At 45.9% G+C, this 12,950-nt stretch overlaps 1 protein-coding gene across 1 annotated transcript; it reads right to left on the bottom strand.

The window, feature by feature from the left end:
- Window positions 1-205: 205 nt before the first annotated feature.
- LOC124698480 (metacaspase-1-like) lies at window positions 206-1,635 on the bottom strand. The gene is made up of 3 exons (XM_047230964.1): window positions 1,275-1,635; window positions 823-1,153; window positions 206-731 (listed from the first exon to the last, which is right to left on the bottom strand). The coding sequence occupies exons 1-3, from the start codon at window positions 1,633-1,635 to the stop codon at window positions 344-346; spliced, it is 1,080 nt and encodes a 359-aa protein (XP_047086920.1). The 3' UTR covers window positions 206-343.
- Between the last annotated feature and the right edge of the window lie 11,315 nt (window positions 1,636-12,950).

Below are 12,950 nucleotides of genomic sequence, written 5' to 3'. Positions count from 1 at the left end.
TAGTTCTATCGTTGTTATATAAAATGTAAATCTGTGCGATTTTCACGGGATCGTGCGCCAAGGCGCACATCTAAATCTAGTTTACACTATTTGTAAAATCTAGGCAAGGAAGCCTACTTGTACTTGTTACTTTCACTGGTCTCTTACAAACGACAGCATCGAGTTAGAACTAGCTACTATTATTACATTAGTTATTCGAGGGAAATATGCTTTGATGACTGATGTCCATCACATGGCTGAAAAGGCTATATAAGATGGAATTATTCAAGCAAGGAGCATGCTTTTTGTGTGGGGGGAGTATAACATTTAGCTGATAGTGTGCTGCAGTGGCTAGCAGGTTAATTCATAGCATAAATGTCCTCCGGTTGATGTCGAACTTGTCAGAGGAAGACAGCTGAGGCTCCTGCACGCCACTGAAGTTGACCACGTTTCGGACAAGTGGGGCAATCGCCGCGGGGAGGTTGCAGTGGCTCTGGCTGTCGCTGTTGCAGTCAGCGATGATTGCCTTTGTCTTGGAAAGCAGCTGACCGTAGGTGAGGGGCCGATGCGCGGACCACGCCGCCGCGAAGAAGCTGTAGGTCAGGGCTCCCATGACCATGGCGTCGTCACCAACACCATCCTGCGAGTCATCGTCCTCGGCGCAGCCGCTGATCAGGATCGCGTGTCCTCCGCTGGTGTTCTTCCAGGCACCCGTTCTAGCGTTTTGATCAACCCACTGGAATTTCCCATACCTATAAACGAAAGAAAAATGGTCCCAGCTAGCTGTTGGTATTGTAGTATAATGTATATGGTGCAGTGGTGTAATTAAGAAGGCGAGTCTACTTGTTTTTCTGCCATAGGTTGGAGAGATCAAGGACGGTGCCGCTGCGGCAGGCGTCGATGACGGCGTGGAGCGTGACGCCGTGAACGAGCGGGCGGACGATGGCCTCGTTGATCTCGTCGTCCCTGATGTAGCCATTGAGGTCGCCATCGAGCGGGCATATGGCCTCGTCTTTGCCGTCCAGCTCGTCGCCGTCTTGGTCGTCCACCTGCGTGCCGTGGCCGGAGAAGTGGAACACAAGGGAGTCTCCGGAGCTGCAACCGTACACCAGCCACCGCATCGCCAGTAGGATATTGGACTTTGTTGGCCTCCTGTTGGGGTTGCGCTCTTCATCTGGCAAACAGCACGAGAACAAATGTACCATACGTACGTGGTGCTTGAGAAATCTGACGAACATAGACATGCTGATAATTCCCAAGACGGCCGGAGAAGAAAAGCAAGAGTTCTTGGGTACCGGTAAGGACGAGGATGCAGTCGCTTGGGAAGCCGTACTTGAGGGTGAGCAGGAATTTCATGCAGTTGACGTCGTTGATGGGGCCTTGCAGCTCGTCCTCCGTTCCGGTGTAGTTGATGCCGACAAGGAGGGCGCGCTTGTGGCCGTGGACTATCGGGTATCCTGCCGCCGAGAACCTCCGCGGTCCTGCCGGTAGCTGCGGCCTGGTGCGGCGGCCGCCGGCAATGTTGGTGACGATGTCCCTGACGAAGCCGACGGCGCCGTGCCGTTCGACGCGCGTCACCCCGTGGCAGTGCGCGCACTGGACGGTGCTAGCGCCCTGTGGAACGGCAAAGCGCGCTCCGCATTGGCCACACTCCATGGCTTGGGTGTGGCTACCTCTGCCCTCTGCCTTGCCTGCCTCAGTATCTCAAGTTCTCAACTCTATGTCCCTTTTATAGTGCCCAACTGAAGCACAAACGGCAAGATTTGCAGAGATATTGAGCATTTTAGAAGGAGAATCCTTGTGTCTTTCTTCCCAATTTATATATTTGGAGAATCCCACGCACTGCAGCACGATGAACATTTACAAATCCCTAGCTTTGAATTTGTACCGTGGCTACTCGTAGCATTGCAAGCACTATTATGCCAATATATGCTTACTCTATTGTAGCCATATATATGGCAGTGTAATGGACGGGAATATGTTCGGCTGGGGCAGATCAATGGTTATGAATTGAACTTGAAGGTAATCGGAAACGTGACAGAATTCAAGACAATATTAACGCATCCGGCTGCTTCGATCATTTACTCTAGTTCTTCAAACCGGTTTTCGTCCTGGTTTAATAAGGTAACCACATGGCTGAATCGATATAAGGTGATGATGGAACCTTTTACAAAGCAGATAAAAGATAGCAGAAAAAACAGGAATAGCCACACCCTCCACAAGGCACCGTATGCTACCGATTAGAGATAACACCGCACCTGCTTGGATGGATCTTGTCACACCGCACCCACTAAGCCGTCGATGGAGAGGGCCACATACCCTATTTCCCCAGTCCGCGCCGCTCTTGCCAGCGGACAACAAGGCCAGAGGGCGATGAAACTAGGTCACGTGTATAAGATAGGAGGCCTCCGAGATTGCCCCGCACAGGAGCCAAAAGAACTTCAAGATAGGAAAACTTGCCTGTCGATGTCGATGTCAATGAAAGAAGACCGGAAGGCACCGGAGCTCCATTTGGCAAAGGCATGGGAGAATGTTTCACTCGATATGGTGGCCGATCAAACCGGCAAGAAATATTTGCAACAAATTGAGGACAAGTTCCATCATGAGATGCCAACCCAATCTACCCGCTCATTGAGATCATGTCAAAGGACGATATGATGTGATCAAGCAATATTGTGGTTGTTGGAGTGGTTGTTTGGAGCAAGTGAGAAATGCACCTCCAAGTGGATGCACAATTGATGACTATGTGAGTCTTGTTTGATCATATAGTTTGAAGTTTTGTGTCGTTGTTCACTAAACATAACACAAATGTGCTTACTTTTGTCTTGCCATCCGATGTTTGTAGGATCGCATAGCACACGAGAGGTACAAAAAAATGTCGGCTTTCAAGGGAAAGTCATTTACGCTCCACCATTGTTGGAAGTTGCTTGAGCATAGTGAGAAGTGGAAGTTGAGAGATCAAGAAGCCCACCGAACAAAGGAGCATTCATTATGTTGGATGATCCGGAAGATGGTGATGATGCAAATGGTGTAAGAAACAAGGGGAAGACCAATGGAAAGAGGATAGAGAAGGACAATAAAAAGAAGAAAGCTGAGGTTGCAATCTTGACAGAGAAAATTGAGAGGTTGATGAAGTGAAAAAAAAAGCGTGGGCGAGAAGAAACATGAACTTAAAGAAGCAAAGTGGGATGCTATCTGGCAAGCCGACACGCGTAAGATCACTCTCAAGGAGATGAAGATGAGGGTTGTGGCGAAGAAGGTGAAGGACGAGGCGGAGAAGGTGAAGGTGAAGGCTGAGGCTAGACCCGAGGACCACGCCCGTATCATGATGATGGGTCCCTAGTGGGTTGGATGCTTTTGCAAAAGATTTTTGGGGGATGCCAAGAACGGAGATCGTAGAAAGGAGAAGGCAAGAACGTCTTGCCACTATGGCACGTTCTAATGGTGGTGTTGATCGTTCCAGTGGTCTTCGTGGTGATTATTTAGATGGTGGTCGTGTTGGTTTCAGTGGTGGTTGTGGTGATGGTTATGTCACAATGGTTGGTGACAGAGGGGGCGCATTGGGCGGTGATACTTCTATGGCCGATGCCACGGTTGGAGATGGCCTTAGGGATGACCTTGATGACATTGTCATTTGATCATCGACAACTTATTTCAATGTGCATTCTTTTAGAAATGGTTTAAATTGCTAATTTTTTTATTGCGTATGTTTGATTTGATCATCGGAAACTTTTTGGGGTTGTGAGACTATCGACGTAGTGGAAATCGGGGTTCCCACTATGCTGCCCGTGTGGGCCTTTATGACCCGTTACAGGGTCCAAGGACAAGAAAGACCGCCGAAGTCGACTTTCTCCCGGCCATGAGTCCGGGGAGGCCTTCGTTAGGAGTAGCTTTTCCGCCCAGCCGTCGGGCAGGGTGCGAACGCCATCCACAAGCAAGCCCCTCCCGGGAGTGCATGCGAGCACTTCGCGTTTCTTCCCTCGAAAGGACTGATGGCCCAAGCACTGCACAACCAGCGATGCGCTCTCTGCCGCACTGCGCACCCGCTGGATGACAAGACAATGCAGTGGCATATCATCAAAGCATCGTGGCACCCTGCTCCCACTGAGAGCTGGCACGACCGCTGATACGTCTCCGACGTATCGATAATTTCTTATGTTCCATGCCATATTATTGATGATACCTACATGTTTTATGCACACTTTATGTCATATTCGTGCATTTTCCGGAACTAACCTATTAACAAGATGCCGAAGAGCCAGCTTGTCGTTTCTGCTGTTTTTGGTTTCAGAAATCCTAGTAACGAAATATTCTCGGAATTGGACGAAATCAAAACCCAGGGTCCTATTTTGCCACGAAGCTTCCAGAAGACCGAAGAGAAGTCGAAGTGGGGCCACGAGGGGCCACCACCATAGGGCGGCGCGGCCCAGGTCTTGGCCGCGCCGACCTGTGGTGTGGGGCCCTCGTGTGGCCCCCCACGTTGCCCTTCCGCCTACTTATAGCCTCCGTCGCGAAACCCCCGAGACGAAGAACCACGATACGGAAAACCTTCCGGAGACGCCGCCGCCGCCAATCCCATCTCGGGGATTCTCGGAGATCTCCTCCGGCACCCTCGCCGGAGAGGGGAATCATCTCCCGGAGGACTCTTCACCGCCATGGTCGCCTCCGGAGTGATGAGTGAGTAGTTCACCCTCGGACTATGGGTCCATAGCAGTAGCTAGATGGTTTTCTTCTCCTCATTGTGCTTCATTGTTGGATCTTGTGAGCTGCCTAACATGATCAAGATCATCTATCCGTAATACTCTATGTTGTGTTTGTCGGGATCCGATGGATAGAGAATACCATGTTATGTTAATTATCAAGTTATTACCTATGTGTTGTTTATGATCTTGCATGCTCTCCGTTATTAGTAGAGGCTCTGGCCAAGTTGATGCTAGTAACTCCAAGAGGGAGTATTTATGCTCTATAGTGGGTTCATGCCTGCATTGATATCTGGGGGAGTGACAAAAACCCCTAAGGTTATGGATGTGCTGTTGCCACTAGGGATAAAACATTGATGCTATGTCCGAGGATGTAGTTATTGATTACATTACGCGCAATACTTAATGCAATTGTCTGTTGTTTGCAACTTAATACCTGGAGGGGTTCGGATGATAACCTCGAAGGTGGACTTTTTAGGCATAGATGCAGTTGGATGGCGGTCTATGTACTTTGTCGTAATGCCCAATTAAATCTCACCGTACTTATCATGACATGTATGTGCATTGTTATGCCCTCTCTATTTGTCAATTGCCCGACTCGTAATTTGTTCACCCAACATGCTTTTATCTTATGGGAGAGACACCTCTAGTGAACTGTGGACCCCGGTCCATTCTTTTATACCGAAATACAAATCTGCTGCAATACTTGTTCTTTACTCGTTTTCTTGCAAACAATCATCTTCCACACAATACGGTTAATCCTTTGTTACAGCAAGCCGGTGAGATTGACAACCTCACTCGTTTCGTTGGGGCAAAGTACTTTGGTTGTGTTGTGCAGGTTCCACGTTGGCGCCGGAATCTCCGGTGTTGCGCCGCACTACATCCCGCCGCCATCAACCTTCAACGTGCTTCTTGGCTCCTCCTGGTTCGATAAACCTTGGTTTCTTTCTGAGGGAAAACTTGCTACTGTGCGCATCATACCTTCCTCTTGGGGTTCCCAACGAACGTGTGAGTTACACGCCATCAAGCTCTTTTTCTGGCCCCGTTGCCGGGGAGATCAAGACACACTGCAAGGGGAGTCTCCACTTCCCAACCTCTTTACTTTGTTTTGTCTTGCTTTATTTTATTTACTACTTTGTTTGCTGCATTATATCAAAACACAAAAAAATTAGTTGCTAGCTTTACTTTATTTACTGTCTTGTTTGCTAAATCAAAAACACAAAAAAATTAGTTACTTGCATTTACTTTATCTAGTTTGCTTTATTTACTACTGCTAAAATGGCTACCCCTGAAAATACTAAGTTGTGTGACTTCACTAGCACAAATAATAATGATTTCTTATGCCCCTTCTTCATCGACAACATTATCAGGTTCCTCCCCTGAAACTATATTTTTATTCCGTCACATCTTATGCACTTTGCTTGGAGCGTCGGTTTGTTTTTGTTTTTGTTTTTGTTTGAATAAAATGGATCCTAGCATTCACTTTGTGGGAGAGAGACACGCTCCGCTGTAGCATATGGACAAGTATGTCCTTAGGCTCTACTCATAGTATTCATGGCGAAGTTTCTTCTTCGTTAAATTGTTATATGGTTGGAATTGGAAAATGCTACATGTAGTAACTCTAAAATGTCTTGGATAATTTTATACTTGGCAATTGTTGTGCTCATGTTTAAGCTCTTGCATCATATACTTTGCACCCATTAATGAAGAAACACTTAGAGCTTGCTAATTTGGTTTGCATATTTGGTTTCTCTAGAGTCTAGATAACATCTAGTATTGAGTTTTGAACAACAAGGAAGACGGTGTAGAGTCTTATAATGTTTACAATATGTCTTTTATGTGAGTTTTGCTGCACCGTTCATCCTTGTGTTTGTTTCAAATAACCTTGCTAGCCTAAACCTTGTATCGAGAGGGAATACTTCTCATGCATCCAAAATACTTGAGCCAACCACTATGCCATTTGTGTCCACCATACCTACCTACTACATGGTATTTATCCGCCATTCCAAAGTAAATTGCTTGAGTGCTACCTTTAAAATTCCATCATTCACCTTTGCAATATATAGCTCATGGGACAAATAGCTTAAAAACTATTGTGGTATTGAATATGTACTTATGCACTTTATCTCTTATTAAGTTGCTTGTTGTGCGATAACCATGCTTCCGGGGACGCCATCAACTATTCTTTGTTGAATATCATGTGAGTTGCTATGCATGTCCGTCTTGTCTCGAAGTAAGAGAGATCTACCACCTTAATGGTTGGAGCATGCATATTGTTAGAGAAGAACATTGGGCCGCTAACTAAAGCCATGATTCATGGTGGAAGTTTCAGTTTTGGACATATATCCTCAATCTCATATGAGAATAATAATTGTTGTCACATGCTTATGCATTAAAGAGGAGTCCATTATCTCGTTGTCCATGTTGTCCCGGTATGGATGTCTAAGTTGAGAATAATCAAAAGCGAGAAATCCAAAATGCGAGCTTTCTCCTTAGACCTTTGTACAGGCGGCATGGAGGTACCCCATTGTGACACTTGGTTAAAACATGTGTATTGTGATGATCCGGTAGTCCAAGATAATTAGGACAAGGTGCGGGCACTATTAGTATACTATGCATGAGGCTTGCAACTTGTAAGATATAATTTTCATAACTCATATGCTTTATTACTGCCGTTGACAAAATTGTTTCATGTTTTCAAAATAAAAGCTCTCGCACAAATATAGCAATCGATGCTTTCCTCTTTGAAGGACCATTCTTTTTTACTTTTATGTTGAGTCAGTTCACCTATCTCTCTCCACCTCAAGAAGCAAACACTTGTGTGAACTGTGCATTGATTCCTACATACTTGCATATTGCACTTGTTATATTACTCTATGTTGACAATTATCCATGAGATATACATGTTATAAGTTGAAAGCAACCGCTGAAACTTAATCTTCCTTTGTGTTGCTTCAATACCTTTACTTTGATTTATTGCTTTATGATTTAACTCTTATGCAAGACTTATTGATGCTTGTCTTGAAGTACTATTCATGAAAAGTCTTTGCTTTATGATTCACTTGTTTACTCATGTCATTACCATTGTTTTGATCGCTGCATTCATTACATATGTTTACAAATAGTATGATCAAGGTTATGATGGCATGTCACTTCAGAAATTATCTTTGTTATCGTTTTACCTGCTCGGGACGAGCAGAACTAAGCTTGGGGATGCTGATACGTCTCCGACGTATCGATAATTTCTTATGTTCCATGCCATATTATTGATGATACCTACATGTTTTATGCACACTTTATGTCATATTCGTGCATTTTCTCGGAACTAACCTATTAACAAGATGCCGAAGAGCTAGTTGCTCGTTTTCTCGCTGTTTTTGGTTTCAGAAATCCTAGTAACGAAATATTCTCGAAATTGGACGAAATCAAAACCCAGGGTCCTATTTTGCCACGAAGCTTCCGGAAGACCGAAGAGGAGTCGAAGTGGGGCCACGAGGGGCCGCCACCATAGGGCGGCGCGGCCCAGGTCTTGGCCGCGCCGACCTGTGGTGTGGGGCCCTCGTGTGGCCCCCCACGTTGCCCTTCCGCCTACTTATAGCCTCCGTCGCGAAACCCCTGAGACGAAGAACCACGATACGGAAAACCTTCCAGAGACGCCGCCGCCGCCAATCCCATCTCGGGGGATTCTGGAGATCTCCTCCGGCACCTCGCCGGAGAGGGGAATCATCTCCCGGAGGACTCTTCACCGCCATGGTCGCCTCCGGAGTGATGAGTGAGTAGTTCACCCCTGGACTATGGGTCCATAGCGGTAGCTAGATGGTTGTCTTCTCCTCATTGTGCTTCATTGTTGGATCTTGTGAGCTGCCTAACATGATCAAGATCATCTATCTCGTAATACTCTATGTTGTGTTTGTCGGGATCCGATGGATAGAGAATACCATGTTATGTTAATTATCAAGTTATTACCTATGTGTTGTTTATGATCTTGCATGCTCTCCGTTATTAGTAGAGGCTCTGGCCAAGTTGATGCTAGTAACTCCAAGAGGGAATATTTATGCTCTATAGTGGGTTCATGCCTGCATTGATATCTTGGGGAGTGACAGAAACCCCTAAGGTTATGGATGTGCTGTTGCCACTAGGGATAAAACATTGATGCTATGTCCGAGTATGTAGTTATTGATTACATTACGCGCAATACTTAATGCAATTGTCTGTTGTTTGCAACTTAATACTGGAGGGGGTTCGGATGATAACCTGAAGGTGGACTTTTTAGGCATAGATGCAGTTGGATGGCGGTCTATGTACTTTGTCGTAATGCCCAATTAAATCTCACTCGTACTTATCATGACATGTATGTGCATTGTTATGCCCTCTCTATTTGTCAATTGCCCGACTGTAATTTGTTCACCCAACATGCTTTTATCTTATGGGAGAGACACCTCTAGTGAACTGTGGACCCCGGTCCATTCTTTTATACTTGAAATACAAATCTGCTCGCAATACTTGTTCTTTACTTGTTTTCTTGCAAACAATCATCTTCCACACAATACGGTTAATCCTTTGTTACGAGCAAGCCGGTGAGATTGACAACCTCACTGTTTCGTTGGGGCAAAGTACTTTGGTTGTGTTGTGCGGGTTCCACGTTGGCGCCGGAATCTCCGGTGTTGCGCCGCACTACATCCCGCCGCCATCAACCTTCAACGTGCTTCTTGGCTCCTCCTGGTTCGATAAACCTTGGTTTCTTTCTGAGGGAAAACTTGCTGCTGTGCGCATCATACCTTCCTCTTGGGGTTCCCAACGAACGTGTGAGTTACACGCCATCAACCGCGCGTCACCTCGTGTGTCTGTCTGCCACTTGTCTAACATGTGCACCTTACCTGTCGCGTCCCCTTGAGATATAAAAGGACCCGGTGCAAGTTAGAGAGTTAGGCTTGGTGGAGGAGGAGAAAAAAACTGTAACGAGGCGAAGGAAGGGGAGTCTCGGCTCCTCGTGTATGTTGCTCAAGCTAAAGGAGATCAGATATGCATGACATAGGGGTTTTGCATCTTGCCCCGGAACCTAGGTAAAAATCATGTGTTTATGTGTTGTGCTTCATCCAGGTCGTAGCGCGAGTGCCCATCTACCAAAAAAGGGGTTCAGAGCCCCGATGTCCTCCTTCTCGTGGATGCGACATCTAGCGCACCAGGTAGGGGTGCTTGTTTAGCATCACGATCGAAATCGTCTTCAAGCATGGCTCGAAAGTGGAAAACCGACGGCCTGAGTTCCCCAAAGGGAGTGCACACGCGATCGCATACCACTTCCGTAGCAAACCAAGCGTCAGCTGAACCGTGTGCAACCCGAGGGGAAATCTCGGTCAGACAGCACCACCAAGCGCGAGGGCAACAACAATAATATGTGGGAAACGACTTGCCTCCACCACCACTGAGGCCACCCCCGGTAGGAACGGAGTGTCATTTCGTACCCCATCTCAGCATGGTGGCGGAAGCGCGATGGGAGATGATTGAAACCTTCGGGCTATCGAGAATTCAGCCAGTTCCCAACACCTCTTGCGGAGAAGTGCACCAAAAGGGCTCAGAGCGCGTTCCGTGGGTGGGGAAATCGCCCCTAGCTGGATCTGGAGCCCCGTGGGCTGCCCCTTCGAGTTGCAGGGGACTCCCAAGGGACACGATGCCGGTCATGGTGCTGGAAGCGCCGCATCAACACGCATGGGCCTGCCATGCGATCGTAGAGAAGACTGGGATATGGTGTGAGGCATGCTTTTGTTCCCGCCGTCGCAGATGGATCCTACCTTCGATGAATAGAGAGCTAATGTGGAGAGCCTCTTTGATTTCGTCTCAAGTTCACAAGAAGAAGGCATGCGGGAACGCAAGCAACAGAGGGCTGTCTCAAGGGATGACCCACTGCCTGCCCCTGGAAATCCCGCTGCGGCAATAAACAGGATCGCGCCCCTACCACCTCGCTCCGTGTCACGGGTGACCCTAATGAAGCAGCATTTTCAAGTGGAGCCCCAACAGTGGTGCCCCTCCGTTGACGTGGGGGAGGTCCTTGACCATCCACATGCGGATCATGCGCGGACCCCCTCTAAGCATCACCAACTGGGTGCCGATGGCCAAGCACCCCCGGGGCAAGGGCGGTTGTGCCCTGGTTATGATGAAATTTGTCGCGCCTTCACACAAGCTTTGCGGTTGGCACGATGGTTGTTGGGATTTCGAATCGACTTTTGCGATCAGTACAATGGATCTGGCGACCCCCCGGGAGTTCCTGCAGCTCTATGACGTTGTGATGAGGGCTGAAGGGGCCGAGAGGAAAGTCTTATGGATCGTTATTTTCCAATGGTGTTAAAACCAGTGGTGAGGTTATGGCCGGTGAATCAAGCACCTAAATCAATTGGGTCATGGCTTTCTCTGCGTGAGCGGTTTGCTACCGCCTTCACTAAGAAGTACGAACTCCATGCGTTGGGAGAAGTTGCACAAGAGGAGATGCGGCAGTTTGACAAGAGATAGTTAACTTTTCTGGTACATATTTGACGCCAATTTGGGTGAGTGGCAGCCCTGGTAACACCAAGAGGATGGGATCATTGTAGCACATCTCAAAGTGGAAGTATGGGTATCAATCCGCAAGAGCAATAAGGAAAAACTATTACTCTCTCCAACTAGAGTGTCACAATTCTAGTTGTTTATGCACTCAACAATTTAAATTATTTAAGGAGGTTATTGATGCAATAAAGTAAAAGGCAACACAACAGTAATGTAAAAGTGTCCCAATCCTATAAATGCAAGAGGATAAGACAAGTAGTTTACTCTTATGAAAACAATGGACATGGGTTCACTCAATACACTCCCATCTACTACACCGTTTCTGTCACACAATGCACATGTCGTCTATCACTCAAACACCCTTTGCCCACATACATCATACTCTTGAAGGAAAACATATTCTAAGAATTAGTGCCATGATTTATAAATATATGTGCTTTCACATCTCTCCCATCTACTACACTTGGCGTGGTCAAACACCTCATGACATCGTAAACAAGGAATTATGTATAGATAAAATCATTACATGTATCATAGATGTATTTCCAAAGTATTATAAACCATAAAGTCTTAACACAACAGTAAATACATAACAAGTATCATCTCATACCTTAATATCCACCATAGGAATTACATATATAGATCCATAATCATGCAAGGCACATCATATGAACTTCAACAATGATCATACATAGAGACATTGGATCAAGTTACCACAACAAACCCATTTCCAGGGGGTAAAATACTCCCCTCTCATGGTGGAGAGCAAGGAGGAGAGGCGGCTAGAGGAGATTCCGGGCAGCGGTTCCCCCTCCAATCTTTCTCCAGCGATGGATAGCAACTCTCTGGTTCGGTGTTTCTCTCTTTGCGCCTTTGTGCCCCTAGAGATCGCGATCTGAACCCTTTTTATAGAAGGGTTTAGGTTAAAACGAAGATGATGGCGGTGGAATCGATGGTATCCGAGATTTGGCGCTCGAGATCCACCTGGTGGCGTGGTCCACCATGTTGGGATTGCCGTTTGCATCTCGTTGTGCCCCCGGGGCTCTACTTTAGCTACTTTTGTTTGTATGGAAATTATCTAACTCCTCCTGTTTACCTAAGTCCGTTTTGAGTCCCGTAGCTTTTGGAAAGTTCAAAATACTAACAGAAAGTTTTTCTGCCAAAAAATGTTAGAAACCAAATAAATGGGATCTTTTGGAAAATCCCCAAAATAAATGTAAAACATGGTTCTAACAATAGATTAGATGCAAATATGTTGAAATATGTGACAATAAACCATAAGGTTCATGTAGGCATTTTACATGCATTAAATATTCCCAAGCTTAACATATGCTCGTCCTCGAGCATAAAGGTGATAAAACTAACATGAACTTTGGAGTTTGTTGTTGTTTAACGTTAAAAGTTATGATCATTGACACACACAATTCAAAATAATTTACTCCTTAAAGAATAACAACAAGCAATCTTATATAAAGTGATATATCTTATAAACCTAATTTATGTTTACCAATATGTCAAGCTTCCATAAGAATAAATGCACAAAGTAGTACGGACCATTAAACAAGAAAAGTGCAAGTGAAAGTGCATTGTGTATATCCTATTTTGGTCATATAATCCTAAGTCTACTTTGATATATATGTGGTCACTTTAAAAAGGCTACAAACATTGATATGCATGAACTAAAACGTTGGATAAAACATTTGTAAATAAGTCCTAGAAATGTTTGTATTGTTA

Source organism: Lolium rigidum, chromosome 3 (genome assembly GCF_022539505.1).
Source record: "Lolium rigidum isolate FL_2022 chromosome 3, APGP_CSIRO_Lrig_0.1, whole genome shotgun sequence".
NCBI lineage: Eukaryota > Viridiplantae > Streptophyta > Magnoliopsida > Poales > Poaceae > Lolium > Lolium rigidum.
This window is presented reverse-complemented; position numbering and strand designations above follow the sequence as displayed.